The sequence below is a fragment of the Lissotriton helveticus genome, chromosome 7, assembly GCF_964261635.1.
Source record: "Lissotriton helveticus chromosome 7, aLisHel1.1, whole genome shotgun sequence".
Lineage (NCBI taxonomy): Eukaryota > Metazoa > Chordata > Amphibia > Caudata > Salamandridae > Lissotriton > Lissotriton helveticus.
The window spans coordinates 173,557,671-173,581,682 of NC_136068.1; the positions used below are offsets into that span (position 1 = coordinate 173,557,671).

The 24,012-nt window shown below is 49.0% G+C and overlaps 1 protein-coding gene across 4 annotated transcripts in view; it reads left to right on the top strand.

Annotated features, from left to right (window-relative positions):
* Positions 1 to 23,165, top strand: part of ZMYND8 (zinc finger MYND-type containing 8) — a 432,560-nt gene extending 409,395 nt beyond the window's left edge. For all 4 annotated transcript variants that reach the window (XM_078651871.1, XM_078651872.1, XM_078651873.1 and 1 more), the window contains one exon: positions 21,750 to 23,165. In XM_078651871.1, coding sequence (XP_078507997.1) covers positions 21,750 to 21,851 — 102 coding nt within the window. In that variant the 3' untranslated portion in view covers positions 21,852 to 23,165. The remainder of the gene's footprint in view (positions 1 to 21,749) is intronic.
* The last annotated feature ends 847 nt before the right edge of the window (positions 23,166 to 24,012 follow it).

Consider the following 24,012-nt stretch of genomic DNA (forward strand, 5'->3'; position numbering starts at 1 on the left):
CCCGCTCCGAGGAGTGGTCTTTGGGGAGGGGCACTCGTCAGGGGTGCCCCCTGTCACCGCTCCTATTCGCCTTGGCGGTCTCCATTCGTGCTGAGATGGAGCAGTGGGGCATTAAGATGGGCAACACTGTAAACGCGATCTCCCTCTATGCAGACGACGCTCTATTCTATTTGACCTCCCCGAGCGACTCGCTCCCCGCTTTACTGCGGCTGCTAGACTGCTTTGGTGCGGCCTCTGGGCTACGCATCAATCCTGGGAAGTCCCTGATTTTTCCTCTAGCGGGCTACGATGTCGAGCCGGGAGTGCGCCTCCCGTGCCTGTTGCTGAGATGGGAGTTGGAGGCCTTCAGATATCTGGGCATTCAGGTGGCTTCATCTGACGAACAACTGCTGGCCCGCAACGCTGACCGGGTGCTCAGCTCTCGGGACCAATCTGTGTCCTTCTGGAATACGCTCCCTCTTTCCCTCATGGGGCGGCTAGCGGTTGCTAAAATGGTGATGTTGCCCAGAATATTATACGTCCTGCAAAATACGCTATGCCCGCTTCCCCCGCGAATATTCCGTACGCTTAATTCACTGCTCACGTCTTTACTCTGGGCAGGCGGGCGTAGTAGGGTCGCCCTGCATACTGTGGTCCGGAGCTGGGAGGAAGGAGGCCTGGAGGCTCCGCGGTTTGACCTCTATTACTACGCAGCACAGCTCCTGCCAGCCGCGAGGTGGTTCGCGGGCGCAGACAACTAGGAACTGCAGCTCCTAGCGGGCAGAGCAGATGAGACGGCGTTGCAGGTGGCTTTGATGCAGGGACGAGGGGCGGATGAGGCCCTGCCCTATGTCGTGCGCCATGCGGCGGGGGTCTGGCAGCGGTTTGTCGAGAAGATCTTGCGGCGGGCCCCCTTTCATAGGGAGCTACCGGTGTGGATTTTGGCCCCTGTGCTCCAGATGGAGGAGAATGTATCCTTCCGGGAATGGCGGGACGGTGGGAGTGAGACGCTGGCCGACCTTTATCCAGACGACTCCTTCGTGTCTTATGAGAGAGCTACGGAAGCCTTTGACCTAAGCAGGGGACAGTACCTGCACTATAGGGGACTCCAGGAGATGGCGAGGGCGACCTGGCCTCAGTTCCCGGAGGCGCCCCCACTGACCCACACCCTCAACATCCTCCTTTCCTGCGGTAGTGGACGGAAGCTCATCACTTTATTGTATTCTGCCATGAGACGGGACTCAGCCCCGCCGATCGTGCCGTCCTGGGCGGCCTGGGAGGCGGACCTGGGGAAGGCTCTGGAGCCGGGACAGCGCAAACGTATTGGGCTCCTGACCCGGAAAGTCTCGTGCAATGCACGGTTCAAATTGATCCACTTTAACTTTATGCATCGTACCTACATGACCCCGGTATCCCTGCACCGTATCTCTGTGGATAGGCGGAACGACTGCCCTAGGTGTGGGGCAGTGGGAGCTGGATTCTTCCACTTGGCTTGGGAGTGCCCACAGGTCGATAGTTTCTGGAGGAGGTGGTGGAGCACATTGGCCGGGTCACGGGCCTCCGGATTGCCTTGGATCCGCTTCACTGTCTCTTGCCCCTGGTGCCCAAGCCCAAAAAGAGGAACTTGTCTTACAAGTTGCTGCAGTTGCTACTGGTGTTAGCTAGGCGGTGCATGGCAATCACTTGGATGGGGCATAGGGCCCCCGAGTTATCCCTATGGCTTCGAGATGTCAGAGAGTGGTCCTTGGCTGAGGAAACGCACATGCAGCGCACACGCCGCGATGAGAGGCTTCAGGAGGACTTACTAGCTTGGAGGATGATGTGTGCTGAGGGGTTGCCGGATGATGACTTGGATACCACCAGTGCTGAATTGTTCACCCCTGAGGAGTCTGGGTCCGAGTTGGCTGAGGCGGGAGGCGGGGGGGAGGGACCAGTGTCGGAGTAGCGCCCGGCTGGGTGCGCACGAATGTTCCATATTGTATTACTATGTAATTTGTCTTGATTCCCAGAGGATTGATTAGAACTGTGACGTCTGCACCCTATCGGGCCGCGGAGTAGGTAACCTGACTATTTACATGTACTCTGTTAATGATGCCACATATTGGGGGGACTTGTTCTGTTGCTATTTGTTAGACTGTATTTCTTTTGGAAAATTTATCCATACAGACGGATGGGAGACTGGATCAATAGAAGACGTGGGAGGGGGTATAAACAGAAAACAGCGGATGCTAGTGATGCACAAGTACTTTTAGCGAACGATTATGTTTATCCTTGTGGCACTTCTCACCTTTGCGCCGCCTGGCCTCCGGGCTGTGGGCCTAGTGGCTGTGTATTCTACTGTATGATGACTTTGGTTATTTCACCTGGCAGTGCCTATGCGTAGATTTGCTCGATAATGTCTTCTATGTCTTCCGCAATAAACATATTAAAAAAAAAAAAAAACTATATTAGGTAGCCATACTTCTGAGGTACGATTTAAAAGATGGCCTTCGTATTAATAATATGAGTGGAAGCTAGGTTCACATGAAATCCTTAATCGCAAAAAATATTGAATGATTTAACCAGTGCTTCGGTGTGACATTTAAGCTGCCTCCAGCTGGTGAAAGCACATGCAAAACCAGAAAATATGCTCTTGAGAAGGTTTTATAGCTAGTGAGGAAAAAAGCCTCGGTTTGACTCTGATAGATCAATGTATGCCTTGCATCCCTTAGCCCTCTATTGTGTATTAGCCTTAAAATAGCCTCTCTTAGTGCGGGATGCGCTTTAACCTTGCCTTTGTCAGTGGCAATGAGGGGCCACAGAAGAAATCTTTTGATAAGACCGATCATAAAAGAGCAACTTTATCCTGGTAGGACACGCCTAAGTTGCCAGCGATGACCCATCCACATTTTTTCACCGATTCAGAAAATGTGTTTGTGGTGGGAGCAAAAGTAGTACTCTCAATTCATTCTTGATCTGTTGAATGAATTGGGCAGGTGTTTATGAATGAAGATCACATCTTTCATCTTGAAGCCTTTAAGCTTAAGGCTATTCCTGCCTATCAAATCGTAGAAACACTTTCACCAGACAAATTGAGTGAGTTGAAAATGTCAGCCACACAGAATGTATGTGCTTCAGAAACGGAAGAGGACTCAAGCAGATCTCTATGACCTATAATCCTTACTTTTACCTTGGTGCCATTATGATTTAGGTTTTTCAAATCTCTAGTAAACACTCTATAACCTTGCAAATGTTTTCAAAGTTGTTGGTGAGTATTCATCTGCAAATGGATGAATTCCATGAAAAGGCTTTAAATAACCGCATTATTAACCTGTAACTCTTGGCTCAGTTTGGCTAGAACTTAACTAAAGCACTGTATTTTCTGGACAGTCCTTGAAACCTTATGTTCGAGGCATATGAGCTGCAGATTACACACTGTGCATAGATGGCCACCTAGTGTTGGGCCCGGATGTTTGCAGTTTGTTTTTGTTCTAGAAAGTCTTTGAAAGTCACAGAATAGGTGACTCCTCCTTTGTATCATACTGCGCATGGGCATCGGCTCCATCCCCAAATTGTTTTTTCCGCCACTGGGCTCGGATGTGTGTCCAGCGTTCCGTGTTGTAACCGATTTCCTTCGGCGCCCAATCCTCACCAGCTTCGGTATTGTTTCGAACGCGTTTCCAGTCAACGCTACTCTTCAACTCTGAAGTCTTCGATTCCGGTCGTCGACGAAGGCCTTCGGGCCTACCTAGGCCTCGACTTCCAGCTCATGGAAAGGACGCCATTTAAAAAGTGTCCTCTATGTAGGTCGAAGTTTCCCTACACAGACCTACATGAGGTGTGTAACCTTTGCCTCTCACCAGATCACGAGGCCAAAGACTATTCCGCTTTTGCCTCGTTCCGCTCCAAGAAGACGATCGGGGACTGAAGAGCTAGGAGAACAATGGCTCGTTCATCAGCTCCGATTCCAGGCGACATCTTCCAAGAGGGTGTCGACGTCTCAGAACAACATCATGGCGTCGACAGCAACTCCGAGGCCGAAGATTTCGAAGTTGAGGACATCACTCAAGCACAAAGGGTCATAAGTAAGATAGTCGACCCCGCCCCTTCCTAGACACATTCGAAAAAGGCTTCGGTCACACCTTCACCCTCGGGCTCGAGTGCACACTGAGACACTGCTTCCAATGCCCTGCTCTCGAGCTCAGCTTAGAAGCCCACTAAGCCTTCCGGTGACTCTGGCCCGAGTCTGCCTTCCTACGGTCCCGGCGCACATCTACCGGCACCGAAAAAGACACCATCGTCGGCATCGAAACAATCTGCGCCGAATCCTAGTGTTAGCTCCTCGTCACAGAAACCACACTCAGGCCCAAGCAAACCCGCTTCGGAGTCGAAAAAAGCTGCCCCTTTAGATTCAGCATATATTAAAGGCCCAGCACCATTAGACACTCTTGTAGTCTCTAGTGCACGCAAATGAGCAAATTCACAAACATCAGGTGAAGCTCCCCCACTGGATAAAGAGTGTAAGCTCCTTGACGCATCCGGTAAAAGAACTGCGTCTCAGGCAGCGAACATGTGGCGTATTGACAATACACAGGCGTTATTAGCAAGATACGATAGGGCACATTACGATGAATTAAAATCACTAATGCAGCACCTCCCCAATAAGTATAAAAACAGGGCAAATGAGCTTATCCAAGAAGGGAAAAACATCACAAACACCTCTATTTGTTGTGCACTAGATGAAGCAGACACTGTCTCCAGAGCAATTAATACCAGTGTTCTGTTACGTAGACACGCATGGCTGCGCATTTCAGGGTTCAAACCTGAAGTCCAAAGTGCCATACTTAACCAGCACTTTGATGAGCAACTCTTATTCGGACCTAATGTAGACGTATCCCTTGAAAAGATGAAATAGGATACCGATACAGCCAAATCTATGGGAGCCTTGCAGTCGCAGGCTCCCAGACGCTCATTTCGCCGCTCATCTTACAGGGGCACCACCAGGGGATACTCTTCAGACACACCCTCTACTTCTTACAAAGCCCCACACAATCCACCTATAGTAGGGGCTACCAAAGAGGGGGTTACAGAGGTAACAACAATAAGGGCAGAGGTAAAAACAACTCCCGCTCTGCCTCCACCCCTGCCCAATGACTTCCTTCCCCTTCCCCGCCGCATTCCACTCCTGTCGGGGCAACGCTACAACAATACCTGCCAGCCTGGAAAGACATCACATCAGACAGGTGGGTGCCACAAATAATTCAGTCTGGTTACTGTCTCGAACTAACATCTACCCCCCAAACATACCACCCAAACAGCGTCCAGTGTCACAAGAACATTTGATACTGATCAGACAAGAAGTTATATCCATCCTGCTGAAAAATGCAATAGAAATAGTTCCACTGCATCAACAAAACAAAGGAGTATACTCCCTGTATTTCTTAATTCCACAGAAGGACGGATCTCTAAGGCCTATTCTAGACCTCAGACCCCTAAACCTGTACATACAATCAGATCACTTTCATTTGGTCACACCCCAGCAGGTCCTTCCACTCCTTTTACAAAACCACTTGCTTGTCACTATAGATCTCAAGGACGCCTACTTCCACATTCCTATCCACACAGCGCACAGAAAATATCTCAGATTTGTACTAGACGGTCAGCACTACCAATTCAAAGTACTCCCACCCATTCAGAGTCACAACAGCACCAAGGGGGTTTACCAAATGCCTAGCTGTAGTAGCAGCACACTTAAGAAGACAGCATATTCACATCTTCCCATATCTAGACGACTGACTTATAAAAGCCAGCTCATGCAGCCAGTGTGTACAACACTCTCACGCCACAATTCAACTACTCCACGACTTGGGATTCACAGTAAATCACACCAAGTCACATCTGCAACCGTCCTATGTACAACAATATCTCGGTGCTACAATAAACACCGACTTGGCACCAGCCTATCCCTCTCCAGCCAGTATAACAAGTGTACAAACTCTCCTAACAAAATTCAAACCGCAACACTCTCTTCCAGCTAGAGTGTTCATGCAGCTCATAGGAATGATGGCATCTTGCATATTCATAGTACCTCACGCAAGACTACAAATGCGCCAACTTCAAGAGTGCTTAACACACCAATGGAACCAGGCTCACGGTCAATTAACAGACCTAGTGTTTGTAGACAGTCGGACTCATCGCTCTCTGCAATGGTGGAGCACCAAAAACCTTTCAAAAGGCCGACCGTTTCTAGAGCCAGTTCCTCAAATAGTCATAACAGCTCCGGCTGGGGAGCTCATCTACTGCATCACACCATGCAAGGCAGGTGGACACCACAACATAAGTCACTTCACATCAACCACCTGGAGTTACTAGCTGTATTTCTAGCCCTAAAAGCATTCCAAAAGCAAGTATCCGGCAAAGCTGTCTTAGTCCGCACAGACAATATGTCAGCCATGTACTACATAAACAAACAAGGAGGAACACACTCTCTACAGCTCTCTGTTAGCGCACCAGATATGGAGATGGGCTCTACCACTAAAGATCTTTCTCTTAGCCCAACATGTCCCATGATTACAAAATATCATAGCAGATCTGCTAAGTCGACAAACACCAGATCCACGAATGGGCACTTCATCCACAAGTTCTTCAACCATTCTTTCAACTGTGGGGGCAACCTCAGATAGACCTCTTCGCTACCCACGAAAACGCAAAATTCCCAAGCTTCGCCACCAGATATCCACACCCACTGTCCAAAGGCAATGCAATATGGATGAACTGGGGCAGGAACATTTGCATACGCTTTTCCGCCTCTCCCACTACTTCCGTTAGTGGTACGCAAACTACAGCAACATTCCCTAAGACTCCTTCTAGTTGCTCCAACAGGGAATTGGAGAAGGAGGTGGCTTGGAAGAGAGCAGCAGATCAGCACAGGAGAAGAGAACAGGGAGTTAGAGAAAGAGGTGGGTGGAAGAGAGCAGCATAACCGCACAGAGAGAAGAGTACATGGAGTGAAAGAAGGTGGCGGGTGGAAGAGAGCAGCAGATCAGCACAGGATAAGAGAACAGGGAGTTTAGAGAAAGAGGCGAGTGGAAGAGAACAGCAGATTAGCGCAGTCGAAGAAAACCGGGAGTTAAAGAAGGAGGCGGGTTGGAAGAGAGCAGCAGATCAGCATAGGAGAAGAGAAGAGAACAGGGAGTTGGAGAAGGAGGTATGTGGAAGAAAGGGAGGGCGATAGATAGAGGGAGGGAGGGCGATAGATAGAGGGAGGGCGATAGAGGGAGGGGGATAGATAGAGGGAGGGCGGTAGATAGATATAGTGAGGGAGGGCAATAGATAGAGTGAGCGAGGGCGGTAGAGTGAGCGAGGGCGGTAGAGTGAGTGAGGGCGGTAGAGTGAGTGAGGGCCTACTCTTTGGCTACTTATCTAGGTGCTATTTGGTCCCTAAATCCTGAATTGCATGCATCAGGGTCCACAACCCCGTGGCTTCGCCGATAAGCCTCCATCCAAGTTCTAACATTGGAGAGGGTCAGAAAGAACCTCACAGAAAGAAACTAAGCTTAGCTGCACTTGCTTTTGATGGTCCTCGCCTTGCCGCATTTTGTCGTGCTAGGACATGACTCGGTGTCATTCTACTGTCTGTAAACGGAGCTCAGTAACCCAGCTCCAGCTGTTTAAGGCGACTGCAGATAATACTCTGCATGTGAACAGAAGGCGCGGTCTGTCCCGGGCGGCCAGCGAGGTGGTAGCCGGGCGTACACGCCTTCGAGGAGCTGCGGGCTTCAACTCGGGTGCAGAACACTCAGCACTTCCGTGGCTGCAGCACAGCGATATGTCGTTCCTCTTAAAGGGGCATCAGTTGCAGCACCACGGTGGCATTACTGCCTACTGGCTGCAAGGGAGCGCCGGTCACGGAAGTAGTACTTTTGGCACGAGATGCCGAGAATGTTGAACTGAACGCCCGGGTTCAAGTGCATGATGGCCCAAGGAAAACACTTGCAAATAAATGAATGAGTAACAAGACTCAAACTTATTCATTGATATCCATAGCACCCTTCAACTAAAACTAGGTACCCAAGATAACTAACTTTAAATGCCGAAATCAGGAAACAAACCCCAAAAAAGGAAAAAAGGTGGAGAGACATAAGCACAGGTAATTTTCAGTTATGACAAGGGTAAACACTTTGCGATGTATATATATGCATTCAATATATTACTGACTTTACAATGTATAGTTCTATATATAACGTACGTGCGGCGATCTCAGAGGCTTGTAGTCATATTAATATAGATCGGATTATCTGCGCATTATATAAAACAAGACTCAGACATTCGCACAAACGAAATTGCGCCTAGAATTCGAGTTACTTTGCCGACAGTGGCGTAACTTAAGAGATATACAATGCAACCGTTCCCCTTATGCCAAAATTTATTAATAAATGCCAGAGGCACAACTGTGCAGATAAGTTAATGTCTTGTGCTGTCAAAGCATGGAATGAAGCCAGAAGCAGAGTATAAATAAGAGAAATAGAACACAAGAATTAGCAGCAGTTCTCCGCCCTTCCACTCTATTCAAATATTTGGCCTGTGAAATGTACTAAAAGTTTAGTACCCGAGTCTGCAGTGAACAGTGTCTCATTGAAAAAGTCACCTCTAAGGTCAAGCTGTACATATCAGTTACCGCCGCGTGAGCCGGGCTCCGAAGAGGTTTTCATACAGTATTCTTCACATGGAACCTTGAACATTTAAGTCTGCTGTGGCTGCAGGATCACGAGGAACCGAGGACAGGCGGAGCGGCTGAGGCTTGCTGCAGGCTGGCCAGAAATCGCTCCGCACCGGTGACGGGGATACATGGAACGGTAAATCGGGAGATCTCCATTTCAGTCTCAGCTTGTCAGGAGTGCAGTGGGAATCGTCCGTTCCTCTGCAAGGATAAACAAGCAGCACTGAAAGCGATCGCTTTCGCCATCGCTATTATTAAAAAAATATATATAAATTGCCTGCGAGTGCGCGGGCCACTGCCAGCATATGTCTTCAATTATCTCTGCCGTGACGGCCGAGATAATTGAAGATATATGGCCTTCTGGTGCGCATAACAGACACCAATAGGCCATAGGCGAAGCTACGCGACCGCCAATGGCCTATTGCGGGTTCTGTTTCTAAAGCACACGCACGCGAAGGCCAATAGGAATGCACCTAGGAAAAAACACGCACAAGCAGCGTGGAATTCCTAGGTACATTTTGAGGAGCCCTGAGAAAAGGACACTGGGCCACGCCCACTGCTTACGCAGTGGGACGCTAGGCCCGAGTCCTTAAAACTAGTGGACTGCCAAGAATCTGGATTCCTCAAATACTGTCAACTCCAGCATCACAATTAGCGTAGTCTTGTTCCTTAAACCATTCAATCTGTGTTGTTTCCAACTTCTTCAATAGTAGCACTCCAATGCCCAAATCAAAAGCAAAAATGGTCTGCAGCCGTGCAGGCTCCCAAGTATCAGATTGGCATCAGGTAGATGCCACTCTGATACTTGGGAGCCCCACACGGCTGTAGACCGTTTTTGCTTTTGATCGGATTGGATTGGAAGAAGAGAATTAGAGTCCTACTAGTGAAGAAGACAGACACTAAACAGATTGTATGGTTGTTCATCTATTAAAATATTTAGAGCAACTAATATACATCAATCTGCTAAAAAAAGAAGCAATAATTCAGTTTATTACTTTTAGAATCTGATCGAGACTACTAGCCGCAGATTCCTTAATGTGGAATTATCCCCAAGCGTGAGACTGGATCCAGAAAACTATTTGCCACAGCATCCCTGCGCGCCGGGGGGACGGCATCAAGTGACTCCGCCCAGGCGTCGTCCATGTATGTGACGTCAGCGAGGTCACATAAGTCCCACCCCAGCGCGCCTACGTCAGTTTTTATCCGTTTCCGCGTGCAACGCGGATCCGGATCGTGCTCCGGGCCTGTTCAGACCTTTCCCTTTTGCTATTGCGTGTGTATGGGAACAGTGTGCAAATACCTTCGGGCTTTAAGACGTGCTCGTCTTGTGGACGCCTGATGTCGGCGACGGATCCTCACCCCATCTGCATGTGGTGTTTGGGGGAACACCACGACTCCACTGATTGTGAGACGTGCCAGCAGATGAAACCGAAGTCCCGATGGGAGCGCCGGATGAAACTTCTCTCAGCTCGCATGTCCAGGTCAGCGTCTTCACCGCGCCTGCCCCCTGCGGAAGGTTCTCGAAACCGCTGCCTCCGTCTTCGACATCGTCCTTCTCTCAGGCTGCAAGAACGTCGCTCACCTATCGGTAAGTGTTGCAGTTCGTCCCCGAGGGCCGGTTCCTGGACTGTTGGGGGCGCGGGCTCTCCGCGTGTGGTGCGGCCCCACGTGGCGTCCCCCTATCCACTGTTTCCTGGCGGCTTTGCAGGCCTCGGTGGCCTCTCCTCCTCCTCCTTCCCCTCCTTCCCTTCCTGGGACATAAGCGGATCCCTTGCAGTGTGTGGGGCACTCCGCGGCGTCGCCTGCGGCTCCGGCGCCGACTGCTTCTGATCCAGGTTTGGAGGATGTGGTGCCGTTGGGGTGTGGCCCTTCGGTCCCTCCTTTGGACCACGGCGCCTCTGCTTCTCCTCACACTCCCGCGGGAGTCCCTGTGGTGTCGCGGGAGGTCGCTGGTACTTGGGTCGCATCCCCGAGTCCCACTCTGTCCTCGGGACAGGCGCTGACCTCGTCCGAGGTGACGCCACTTCAGCACCGGCGGCTGCTGGCCCTGGCCGCGTCCTTTTCTCGTCCAGTCACAGGCTGAGGTTGACGGGGGACCCCTCGTCCTTCCCCAGGTCCCTCTTGCCCCTCCACGCAGGCGGCTGCCTCGTCGGAGGACAGGTCAATGCCTTTCCGGCCCTGTTCCCTCACCGCCCCGGCTCCGGCTGAGCCCCAGCCCCGGTCTCCTGCGCCGAGCTCTGTGGCGGAGGTCGTTCCGGCGTCTCCCCTGGCGTCGGACGATGATGTCCTGCCTCAGATTGCGGACTCAGCGGCGCCAGGCCGACGTCGGGACGTCGGGCCCTTGACTCGTACTCGGACGCCTCTTCTACAGAGGTTCGACGCTTGCTGGTGTCATCCTCGCTGGAAACGGGCCAACGCATCGTGGCTTTTTCCCCGAAGTCGTCTAAGGACGGCTCCTCGCCGAATCTGCTGCCACAGTCTTCGCCAGAGGAGCCGCAGGTCTCCCACTCCGCGGTCCCTCTCCCTACTTTCCGGACCTGGCCCTTCCTTCCTCTGATTGGCTCGGGGATGGCCGCCTTAACTTGCAGCCGTCGCCTACCGAGGAGCTGCTTTCCCCTCCGCTGGGCCCTACGGAGGCGGGTGCGGCCTTCGTTCACGCTGTTTCCACGGCTGTGGGAATTTTGCGCATTATTGATCCAGCTGCCCATTTCCCCGCAGATCATCTTCTGGAGGTTCTCCATCAGGGCTCTGGTGGTAGGGAGCTGCTGCTTCCCTTCGAGGGTTCGCTCCATTCTTCTCTTTTGGGGACTTGGGGCCGTCCCGCTACCGGGGACCCGGTGCCCCAACACCTTATGCACTGCCACCATCCGGCGCTGCGTGATCCGGTGTGTCTTTCCCTTCACCCCTCTACCAGAGGCTCCCTTTTGCGGAATGCCTTTCCCTCTCTGCCGCCACTGTTGTCACCCCATCACGGAAGGCATGCTGGCTGGACTCCTGGGGGCGCAATATGTTCGCCTCAACCAGTGCGGGTCTGCTGGCCCTTAACACGCTGTGTGTTTTGGCTAGGCCCACTTCTTGCTTGTGGGACTCGGCGGAGTCCCTTATGTCTGCCGCTTCTCAGGAGGGTGCTTGTGTTGATTTGAGGCACCATGTGTTGGATGGCCGGGAGCTGGTGGTGTTTATTCTTCGCTCCGCTCTGGACATCTCGGAGGTGCTGTCATGCCATGGCTTCTTCAGTTGTACTTCGTCGCCATGCCTGGCTTCGGGACAGTGTGTTTCCGGAGAACGTTCGGGAATGGCTGGTGGACCTTCCTTTCGATGGCGCTCTTTTGTTTCACGCCCCCTACGGACTCTGCCATTCGGAGATTCTTGGCGGGGCTTCAGCCGCCTCCTCCTCCTCCCCCTCAGTGACCTGTGAGTTGATCTGTTTTTGGGAGATGTTCTTCTGTTGGGGCAGATTGCCCCATTTGTGTGGTCGGTCTGCTTCATGTGCATTCGAGTCCTACTTGTTGGGACTGTGGTTCTGTTGGCTGCTGGCCTGCCCTTCTTGACTGTGCGTTTTTGCTTTGGGTTTCTACACCATGCTGGCCCTGAGACTAGCCCTTCTGTTTTTTCTCTTTGGCTGCTTGACAAGCCGTCTGCTGGTTTTTCCGCAGGTATTGTCTGTTATCCTCTGCTGCAGAAGTTTTTCCTAAGAGGATCCCATGACTTTGGACGTAACATCCCCTATGTGGGGCATTGGTAGCTGTTGTATAGCTCTGTTATGCGCTGGGGAGCTGTGGTCGCCTAGGGCCTCTGTTATCCGTGGCGTTAAGGTATGTTGCAGATGCAATTCTCTTGCTGATGGCTTGGGTTGCGCCCGGGGTGTCCTTCTCTGGGATTACTGCGCTGTTCGCCTGGTCTGGCCTGCTGTCTGCGGCCTGGCGTCTTGGCTCTGTCCGGTTCCACTTCTTTTTGGGTTGTGGGTGCGGACTCCTCCCTGGAGCGTGTCCCAACCCTTCTCGCCTTCTTGCTCTCTGTCGTCGGCTGACGTCTGGCTTGCCCTGAGTGCATCCTTCCGTGGTGCTCTCGGCGTCTGGCTGTACTTGCCGATGCTGACCTACTGTTTTTCTGCACCATTGTACCTTCTTGGCGCTTTCGTGGGACAGTACTCCTTGCCTTGTCCGCTTCTTCCAGTGGGCTCTGCATTCAGTCTACCTCTCCTCCCTGGGGATGAGATGGTTCTTGTGTTATTGTCCCCCTTTCGGGCGCAGTCTGTCCCTGCAGAGCGTTGGATGGTTTTTCCTGGGTGACCTTGGACTTCCCTGGCTTCCTGCTTATTGCTGGTGGCGCCGTTCTGTCTGGTCTATTGCCTTCTCGCTGCGATAGGTTTGGCTGCCCTCTTCACTGGGTGTTTTCCCTGTTGGGGGGCTTGCCTTTGCTCTTCCTCTTCTCCTTGGAGTCTCTCGGTTGCTCTTCATCCTCGGTGCTCCTCTTATTGTCTTGGCCTTGGGTGGAGGTTCTGTTGCTTTGTATGGGCGTGGGGTGCTTTCGCCTCGTTTCGCCTTGCCCTTTTTTCCTCTGCTGAGTGAGGATGGGCTACCTCTTTCTTGTCTTTTTGTATCCCCTCTGGGGTTGGTGATCCTCTAAGTGTAGGGGTTCTCCTTGCCTGGGGGGCACAGGGCTCTTCGCCCTGTCCGCTTGAACCGTCCCCTGTGGGACTCTCGGTTTTGTCCAGGCGGGTGGGGCCCTCATGCATACCCTCCTCCCCTCTGGGTATTGCTAGGGTATCTATTCTACGTTAAGGAATCTGCGGCTAGTAGTCTCTATCAGATGTACACGTTACTTACCTTCAGTAACGATGTATCTGGTAGAGACGATTCTAGCGCAGATTCCTTCACGGCCCGCTCTTCCACCCCGTTCTGCGAGGACTTTTGGCTTGGTCTTCTGCACTCGCCTCCATGTGGGCGGCTGTGTCTTCTATGAGTACATTCTTTCCTTCTTTCTGACAGGATGTTCGTCCTGTTTATTTGTTCCCTTTCCTCCCCTTTTGGCATATTGGAGGATAGGTTTATAGGTGCTTCGGTGCCCTCGTGCTCTGGTTGCTCCAGGTTGGGGCTTACCTTATAATCCCGCCCCCCATCCCTCCCCCTTTATTACTGAGGTTCTGGACCCTCTGCTGTACTCTGGGTTGGGGTCTCTTGGCTGTGCCTCTGCCACTTTTGTTCCTGATAGAGACATCTAGCCGCAGATTCCTTAACTTAGACTATCCCCTAGCGTCAGACTGGATCCAGATTTTTTTTTGCAGCAGCAGCAGCACCTCTACGCACCGGGGGACGACGCCACACGACCTCACCCAGACGTCGTCCACATACGTGACGTTAGCGAGGTCATATAAGTCCCTCCCGGCGCGCTGACGTCAGTTTCCTTCTTTTCCGCCTGCAACGCGGATCCGGAGTGAGTGGTCCCTCTGGCCTGTTTTCAGGCCTCCTTTTTCGACGCTTCACGTTGAGAACAGTGTGCAATGCCTTCGGGCTTTAAAACTTGCAATTCCTGTTCACGGCAGATGTCCATGACGGATCCGCATCTTATTTGTATGTGGTGTCTGGGCGAGCACCATGACTCCACGGACTGCAACTCCAGACACGTCTAAAACCGAAGTCTCAGCGGGAGCGCCGTATGAAGCTTATATCGGCACGGCTGTCCCGGTCGGAATCGTCTCATTCCCCCGGCCTCGTCGTCCACGGCAGGTCCCTCTACTATCCGGTTCTGCCGTAGATTGCCCTCTGGGGTCCGGGGCCTTCGTTCACCACTTGGTAAGTCGAGGCGCTAGCTGCTTCTGTTGTCAGGGGCTCTAGTTCTGGATGCCAGCCCCTGACAGTTGCCTTCCCCTTATCCGCCCTTTCCTGGTGCGGGGGCGACGCAGGTGGAGGCATATGCTAAAAGCTTTACAGGCCTCCTTAGGGTCCTCTCCCATTCCTGGGGCGTCCTCGGGGCCTCTGCTTCTTGTGGGGTCCCCGACGGACTCGCCGGTGGGTTCACCCTCGGGTTCTATTGAGCCTTTGCTCCCTGGGAATGCCGGAGATGTGGTATCGTTAGGGCGTGGCCCGGCCGGTTCCCCCTCTTCAGTCCATGTGGAGTCAGTACGCGGCCCTGCTGGGTCCCCCTCTACGACCCACAGCACCTCTGCTGCGCTGCATAACCCCGTTGGGCTCCCTGTGGAGCCGCAGGTGGTTGACGGTGCTCATAGCCCTGGCTTGGGCACACCCCGGGGTTCGGGGAAAGGTGGACGCCTGTCTGGAGCCGGGGTCGGCGCCGTTCTTGCGCCGGAGCGCCTCCTCGGCTCTGCCTCCGCTCCTTTCTCCTGAATCGGAGCCTGTCTTGGATGAGGCGTGGTCGGAGCTCGGATGGCGCCGTAAGGTTGCCTCACCGGCACCGGCGCCTTCTCCTTCTTCCAAAGGGGAGCTTGTCATAGTTTCGGCACCGGCTCGATGCCGGATGCAGCCGAGTTCGTGTCTGACGAGGCACCATCAGTGCCGACACACGTCGTTTTGGCCTTGTGTCGACGCCGAGTTCTAGACTCTTCTTTGGAGGCCTCTGGAGAGAGTTCGGCGCCGCCCTCTCGGCCGGCGTAGCTGGAAGTCCTGTTACCGGTGCCCCCCTTGGAATTTGTGGAGCCTCCTGAGGAATTCCCAGAGCCGGCAGGCTCTTCCCCTTCCCAGGAGCCCCGGCAGGATCCTCATTCTTCAATGGGACTCCCTTACGCGGGGCATTGATTGCACCCTCAGTGTTTGGGGAGAGTCAGCTTACAACCCTCCCCCACAGATGAGTTGTTGTCCCCTTCAAGGAGGGCTACCAAGGCTGGTGCAGCCTTTTTGAGAGTGGTCTCATTGGCCTCGTGCATTTTAAATATGCAACCCCCTTCTGCCCCTTTGTCTGTGGACCCCTTGCTTGAGGTCCTTCACCCTGGGTCCGGCAAAGTGGAGCCGCTTCTGCCCTTTGAGGCTTCCCTTTATGATGCCCTCTTGGGTCTGGCCTGCTTCAGGTGACCCGGTGGCTCGTTCAATTTTGCACAGTCCTGCTCCACGCGACCCGGTGTGCCTCTTTGTACATCCTGATGTGAAGGGGTTTGTGTTGCAGACTGCTTTGCCCTCCCTGTCACCTCTAACGAGTCCTTCTCGGGAGCCACGGTAGCTTGAGTCGTGGGGTAGGAACATCTTTGCATCCACTAGTGCAGCCCTGCGGTCTTTAAATACAGTATGTATTTTGGCTCGGGCAACCTCTGCCCTGTGGGACTCCGCGGAGTCTTTGCTTCCTACCACCTGTGAAGGTGCTCGCGTTGATCTCCTCACCTCCTCTGGGATGGCTGCGTTCTTGCTGAATTCACAATACATTCAGCCCTAGACACGCCGGATTCTTTAGGCCGAGCTGTGGCGGGTTCTGTTGCCTTAAGGCACCACGCTTAGTTGAGAGATAGCGTCTTCCCTGAAAATATCAGGAAACGGCTGGTTGACTTACCCTTTAATGGGGTTTTGTTATTTGATGATCATGCCGACTCGGCGGTTCAGCTGCTCCTTGCGGGCTTTCGTCCTCCCACTTAGGTCCTCCTAGGCCCGTCTTCCCTGGTGGTACTTTTTCTTTCACATCCCTTAGATGTGCTATGTTTAGCATGGGCTGCGAGCCTTACGTCTTCTTTTCTACAAGGGGAATTACCCTTTTATTAGCATCCCTTGGATGCGTTTTGCTTTCTGCTATCATTTGGCCTGCTGTGGCAGTGTTCCACAGGTTGCTGTGCCTGGTCCTCTGACTGTGGTATTGAGCCGGTGGCTCAGCTCAGTAATGTCATGGGGCTCGGAACTCATGTTCACGGGTTCAGTTAGTTACTGCACTCTTTGGGTTGGCTTTATTGCCCTAAGAGGTGTTCCCCAATGTTTGGGGTGTGCATACTCCATGTGGGGTACTTGTATGCTATAATATAGATTTGCTTGCCTCAAAACGACCTGGGGGACCTGTATGCTCCATGCACCCTTGGTGGTCTATTATACAGTGTTCTCTGTTTTTTCATGATTCCCTCTTCTAATTGGCTCATGTCTGCCCTTACTGTGCTGGGTATGATCTAGTATGGACATGTTCCATGCTCCTGGCTGGTTCGGTCTCTACAGATTTCGAAGGTTGCCGTGGCTTTCCCTTTCTTGGGTTGCCTCCTCCTTTCGGGGTTGCAAGGCCTGGACCTATGTCCCCAGTGTGGCTCAATGGTTAGAGCGGCAGACCTTGATGCAGAGATCTAGCCCGGGACCAGGGTTCAATTCCCCGCCTCGGCGGGTCTTGAGCTCAAAATTCCACGGACTTGATAATTCTCGCCTCGGTGCCTATTCCAATCATGGAGTCCCACTCTGCAACTCTTGGCAATAGCTTGCTTAATCTCCACAACGGCCCCCACAACGCTAGGGATGCCTGGCCTCCACCTTGGGGGTGCCCAGGAGCGGACACCTCACAAGGAAAGCCAGGATGGGTTCCACAGCGGTATTCGTACAAGCGCCTTGAGACCCTTGCGGGTGAGTAGTGTGCTATACAAGTATCAATTTACATTTACATTTACATGTGTGGGGGAGCCTTACTGAGTCGTTGCAACTTACCTATAAGGTTCCTCCTTGCTTCTACTTACTGAGGTGGTTTTCTAGTTTTGCAACTGCTCTTTTTCTTAGTGTTCGGAAACTGTACTTATCTTATCTTCCTCTAGTTGGAGGGTTTGGTCTCGGATTCAGAGACTCTTCCCACGTTTGTACGTTGTGCTTTTTGTACCTTTACTGCCCTTTCCTTCGGATGTGCCTTTTTACTGGGTGTCATCCTACTGTTATATCAGCTATGCCTGCGGGGCAGCCCTTCTGATGGTAGTTGTCCTTGGCCTGCTCCTTACATGTCTGTATTCGTGGGTTCATTCTTCTTTTGGCTTTCATGCTGTACGGTTGGGCAGTCTTATGCTTTCTTTAGCCATGCCACCTTAAGATCTCTGCAACCGGTTGCCTGCTGCTGTGTCGGTAGTGGCCTGCATCAGCAGGTTTTACATTGCTTTTGTTCACCCCTGTTCTCCCCTTTGGGACTGCGTGTGCACTTAGCGCGTTTCTTGTACCCACCTGTTGTACTCAAAGCATTACTCAGTTTCTACCTCTTACCCTTTGGTTCTTGGCAGAAGCTCCTCCAGCATTCCTTCCCTAGCCTGGTCTGCTAGGCTCTGGTTGCATCTCTTCATGCTCTTTGTTCCTCCCGTAGGCTGGTCTGGTAGGCTCTGGTTGCATCTCTCATGTTCTCTCGTCCTTTGGTCGGGGTCCATATAGTGCACCATTAAGCTGAGAGTGGTTCCCCTTTCCTCTCTCTCTTCCCTTGTTCTGGTATATAGCTGGTGCTGTTTCTACCTGTCATTCTTATGCAGGTTTGGTCTGGTGCCATTCTGGCATTTTTCAGATGTCTTGCATCCTGTTATCTCTGCTCTTCCGAGCTGCTTGGGGTGCTGTCTGGCTGTTCCGCCACAGCTTGTCTGTCACCAGGTTGCCGGCTCAGATGCTTGCCGCTTTCTGTTGTCCTGTCGCAGACCCACCTCCCTCCTGGGGTATGGCTGTGGTATCTATTCAAGTTAAGGAATCTGCGGAAAGATGTCTCTATCAGATGTACGAGTTACTTACCTTCGGTAACGATGTATCTGGTAGAGACGTTGTCTAGCTGCAAATTCCTTAACGCCCACCCAGCCTCCCCGTTCTGTGAGGACATTGCCGAGTGGTGTTCTCCACTGGCCTCTTTTAGGTGCCATTGGTTTTCTCTTCCTGGAGTTCAGTGTTTTCGTCCCTTTCATAATTTCCATGTACAGCTAATTCCCTCTAGGGGCTTCTTCATGTAATATGGTGCCTTCTTGATTCCGCTTCGCTAGGAGATTCATTTTCCTCTCCTATTGCCTTCCCTTCCTTCTGCCTTCTCTGTTGACTAAGGGCCCTGAGTTCCTCTTAGTCGTCCTCTTTGTGGATCGGTTGTGATCTGTTTCACACCTCCATTACTGTAGGGGAAGTGCCAGTCTTTCCTGCCTTTCTGCAGTAGACTGTTGTTCTTTTTGTGCTCTCTGCTTGCTGGACGGCACAGTTCTGAATGATAATGACAGTCTATTTCTGTCTGTTGAGATATTCTCCATTGTTACACTTTGGGAGGGGTCTTTGCTTCACTTGCGGGGCTCTTTCTCACGGCTTTCACCTCTATAAAGACAGTGTCTAGTTATGTCTTCTATAATGGTGTCTTGCTCCGTTCTCTTTCTTTATTTACAGATGTTTCATCCATTGCACACTGTTCTCATACTTTCACAGTTTTGGTTGGTGGCTCCGCGTTGTGCCGCGGAAAAGTTTCTCCGAAGAAAACTGACGTCAGCGCGCCGGGAGGGACTTATATGATCTCGCTGGCTTCACGTACGTGGATGACGTCAGGGCGGGGTTGTTTGGCGCCCTCCTCGGCACGCAGTGGTGCTGCTGCAAAAAAAATCCAGATACAGTCTGACGTCTGGGGATATTCTAAGTTAAGGAACCTGCGGCTAGACAACGTCTCTACCAGATACATCATTACAGAAGGTAAGTAACTAGTACGTTAAGACTAGATTTGGTAACTTGAACTTTGTCTCAATTGTTTTACTCACCATTCTGATTCCCTTATAAATGAAACTGTTTTCAGGCGCATTTTTTTCAATTAGCAACAGGAAAAATGATGTAATACAACTAGGGAAATAACCTTCAGCCTAACCTTCAGGCATTTCGATCTGGGTCAGTGGCATGCATTTTATCAAAGTACAGCTAGTGATTTAACTCAATTTTTATACTCCAGTAAGTGGCTCACATATTAGAAGAAACTCTCTTGTACCTATTTAACATATACATTTTCCTGGATGCTGCTTTCAGAATAGTCACACTTCCTGCCAGTTTCCTATCTAACATGGACCACATGTTACCCTGAGAGAAGCACTGGTGGCTGAAGGTCAAGGTAATCTATAGGCAAAGCTGAATACGTAGGTTTTTAGGGGGAAGCAAGACACAAGAAGGTGGCACATATTAACGCTAAGCAACCATACAGAAACGAGCACTGTGGAAGGATTATCATTTTAACCAATCAGCGAGGGCGAGTCCATACAAGCGACTACAGCATGCTTCACAGAGCAACGTATGTGAGCAGATAGGCTCAACCTAAAAACATTGAAAGCATTGAGATCAGCACATTGGACAGAGCTGACTTTTTCAGCTTTAAAGATGTACTAACTATCGGCATAGACTGTCTTTTATCAAGGTCATTCAAAAAGAGGCACGTCAACGACTCTGAAGGTTTCAAGACCATCTTCAATATTGCATATACTATCACAACTTTGCTCTAACAGTCGACTGCATGGGATTCGACATCAAGACATTATCGTATGTTGACACAACTCCCCAACGTGGCATCACTCAACTTCACGGAGATAGACAATGAAAGTTTCCATGTCAAGCAATTAACCTGATTAATATCCTAAGAAGATGCTGAGACTTTTACCACCACCACCAGCTTAGTCTCAAAGCATACTGTTCTTTAATGAACTGTCTGATCAGATCTTTCCTAAAGTGGGGCAAAGGTGGGCAGTCCTGATAGAGGGGTGTCATTCCAGATCTTATGTGGGCAGAAGGAAAACAAATAGTGCCTTGTAGTTTTTTTTTCTTTTTTTGCATTTCTTTGACTCCAACCTGATAGTCTTGTCTGCTTGAAGATGGCGAAGTTTCATCCAGTTAAGTAGGGTTCCCAGTTATGATGGCTTTGCTGATGATGTAGCTGGTTTTGAAATGATACTTTTTGGCAAGGGCAGCCAGTCAAGTTCTATCAAGATAAGGGTGAAGTGGTCATATTTTTTCATGTCTCTGCTTCTGCAACGCCAATACTTTGGGGGGGGGGGATTTGGGGCCCAATGTGGAGTGTGGAAGACCATGCAGCAGGGCATTGCCACTATCCAGATGCATAAGCAGGAACTGCAGTTAAGAATTATGTAGAATAACGTCATAAATGTGGTTGAGGGACAGAGAGGAAATTCTCCCCAAAGCTAAGAGAAGAAAAATTTGGAAAGTGTTCTTCAGCAGTATCAACTACTAAAGAACCCTGAAAACCCACATATTCACCTTTGCCTATAGATTACGGTGACCTTCAGCCACCAGTGCTTCTATTGTACATGGCAACAATGTCCTCTGGCTCTACCAAACTACATTAGTCCTACCACTTCTCTTTACCTCCAGTGCTTAGTGTTGTGTATATGCCTCAGAGTAGAGACAGTGCTGTGCACATCCTACAAATAAAGAAATATGCATTCATAACATAAATGGTTTGTAATCAAACAAAAATATTGCTTTTACTGAAATAAACTTTCCATTATTCATACAGTGTTTGTGTTCCTTTTGGTCGTGCACTGGGTCGCTATTTTAGTATGTAAAAGGGCATCAGTTTCTTTCCTTGTATATGTAACTTTAAAGTAGAAAACTGTGTGTAGTGTTGGAGTGAGATCCAAGGACCAGCTATGTTTTGTGAACACATCCAAAAGTATTTGGCTATTCGTAACTATATTAATTGTCACTTCAGTCAGTTGATTCTAGAATGTTCCATTCTAATATTATCATGCAAAAATAACAGATGTGATTTTCATTTGTACAGTCTTTATAGTGATTTTCAAGGCACCTCTTTTCAGGAAATATTTTAGAGGTTAGAGTGTAGTTTAGCCAATCTTTTATGAACACTTGTATGGAATCAAAGATGAGGAAACATCATGGTGCGGCAATCATTGAAGTATGGATGCATAGCTGAACCCATGTAGATTATTGTTTAAGCAATATTCACTATATGACTGAATGTAATGAGAAAGTATCACATTATATTTGAACTTGTATTTGACTGCCGAACTACGGTTCACGTATTCTCCTATATGTATTGCATATGCCTTCATACCAATAAAAAGAATTTCAAAAAAATAAAAATGAGGAAACATAAAATAAAATGTCTTATGAAAGCAAACGTGTACAACCTTTAACATAATACTTATTTCTCTTTTATTCTACAGACTATTCCAGTAGTTGTGAGTCCTACCGGTGGAGCAGTAGCAATGAGGCCTGGCGTTCAGTATGTTCAGACAACAATGCCAGTTCAAGTTAGAAGAGTTTAATAACTTAAATTCGCAGAGGTCTTATCTCCTACAGTGCATACCCAACAAATGGAAATCAGCCTTATAGAAATGTGAAAACATGTCTTATACTTAACCCTAAAGCTTAAGTTTTTTCTGCTTTGGATGCAAGTACAAAGCACTGACTACACTACATTAAATTTAAGCATTAGCTTTGACTTTAAAATCCCCAAAATAACCTAAGCTCTACAATGTATTAAATCTCTGCTTACTTTGTAAATAATGTAAAATTTGTTGATGTCATTAAAGTTAAATTCCATCTCTTTTTATATTTGTATTGCCTTTAACTTATGAAATTGTTCGGTTGAAAATACCCTTATCACAGATAAACTGAAGAAATTGGTCTTACAGTTAAATTTAAAACCAATTTCTGGGCAGATCATCTCATCCACTACTTTCGGAAATGGGTTCACATTTGTGAGGAAATGTGGTTCTCATGTGGACAGTGGTCAGTCAGAACAATATTTCACTGTTGCCTATCAACGTTTAACAGCTAAATTTCGAATATTTTTGGTGTGATGGGACATTTTTACTCGTCTACAAAGAGCATGTTAGTTTGAGTGAGCTAACCAGATGTGTCCCCAACATACTTGTCTGCTAAAATATAAAACCTTTATGATTATTCGATATACTGACAAAAAGTATTAAGTACTTTATGTAGAAAAGAGATTTCTGATCTTCTGTATCATAAGAATAGATATACTTTTTTTATTACGCCTCATAGTCCACCTCAGTTACTTGAGTATCACTTTAAGTAAGAGGGTTTTATAATTGGAAATAAAAATTTATGTTGAATGAGCGAGTTTATGAGGACATATGGGAAAAGACTTGAAAGTTGGTCAAGAGCATGTATTTATATGGTAGAATTTTAAGTTTTTATGAAAGCATGAATCGGTACTGTATGAAAGAACGTAACTCATAAACATTTGTCTGTTACATATATACTGTAGTATCATTTTGTATGTTGTGTAAGACAAAGAAAATGAACAAAGTGATGTATGTATATGAGACTATTAATTGTATATCATTCCAGTACACTTTAGTGTACAATTTTTGCCCATGTTTATTTCTCGCATTGTTTATAATGGATGAGGATTGTACAGTCTCCAGCTAGTATCCACAATAAGTTTTAAAAAGTATTAGGGTGAAAAGAGAGAAAGCAGAACATTTGTGAATTGCAGTTGTGTCAAAAAATAGCCTAGCTGGCCTTATTTGTGAAACATAATTGCTTTTAGCATATGGAAGTATTTTTTCACATTTTATTTGTACAAAATTTGTATTAAATTTAAAATCTTTTTTGATTGTTGTGCTTTTTCTGAGTTTTGAGGTATCTGCTCCTTTTTTTAAATTGATTTCTTTAATAAAAGCTGGCAGCATTACACTGGATGAATTTAAATTACATCAAGAAAATGTTCCTTCTTTTTCTGCCACATATTGCGAATAAATGTATCCTTTATTTCCCTACTCTTACATTGGAAAAAGAAATAACTGGCACAAGAAGGCTCATATCAGATGCTTTTCCTGTTGCTGCCTTAGAAAGGACTCCTAAGCTCCGACCTGAGTGTCAAGCCAGCAGATAATGGTGGATCTTCCCTCAGTTGTGTCTCTTCGTTTCTGGATTGTAGGAGTATATACGTGAGGCCGATTCCGTCACTTATTTTGTGTGCTCTCACAAAGCAGCATGCCGTACAAGAATTTTTCTGTACAATGGTAAGTAGGACTTGGGGTTGCCCCCAGCCCTTCAGAATCTCCAATATCAGATCGAGCCAAGCACTACACTAAAAGTTTAGTTTTTTTCTCGCCTTAGTTTCCTATGCAGATTAATATGTTGAATGAAGAACTACTTCTTTTCGGTTACCTTTTTTCTATTTGCACAAAATTTGGCAGGATGGAAGCCTAATGTTTAGTTCAGTAGTTGGTTCAGATTGACATTGGGTAGGGGCAACATTATTAATAATGCAAATAAATGTTTTCTTTTGAAATTTTAAAAAGGTTTGCTAATCTTGACTTCAGTGGAGACATTGCTCTCTCTGTAATGTTTTAAATTATTAATTATAATCTATCTAAAGTTTAGGTTCATTGTTTAGCGACAGTGCATTTACATTTGTGTCTGTCTTCTATTCGTTTACATCTAACTTCCCGT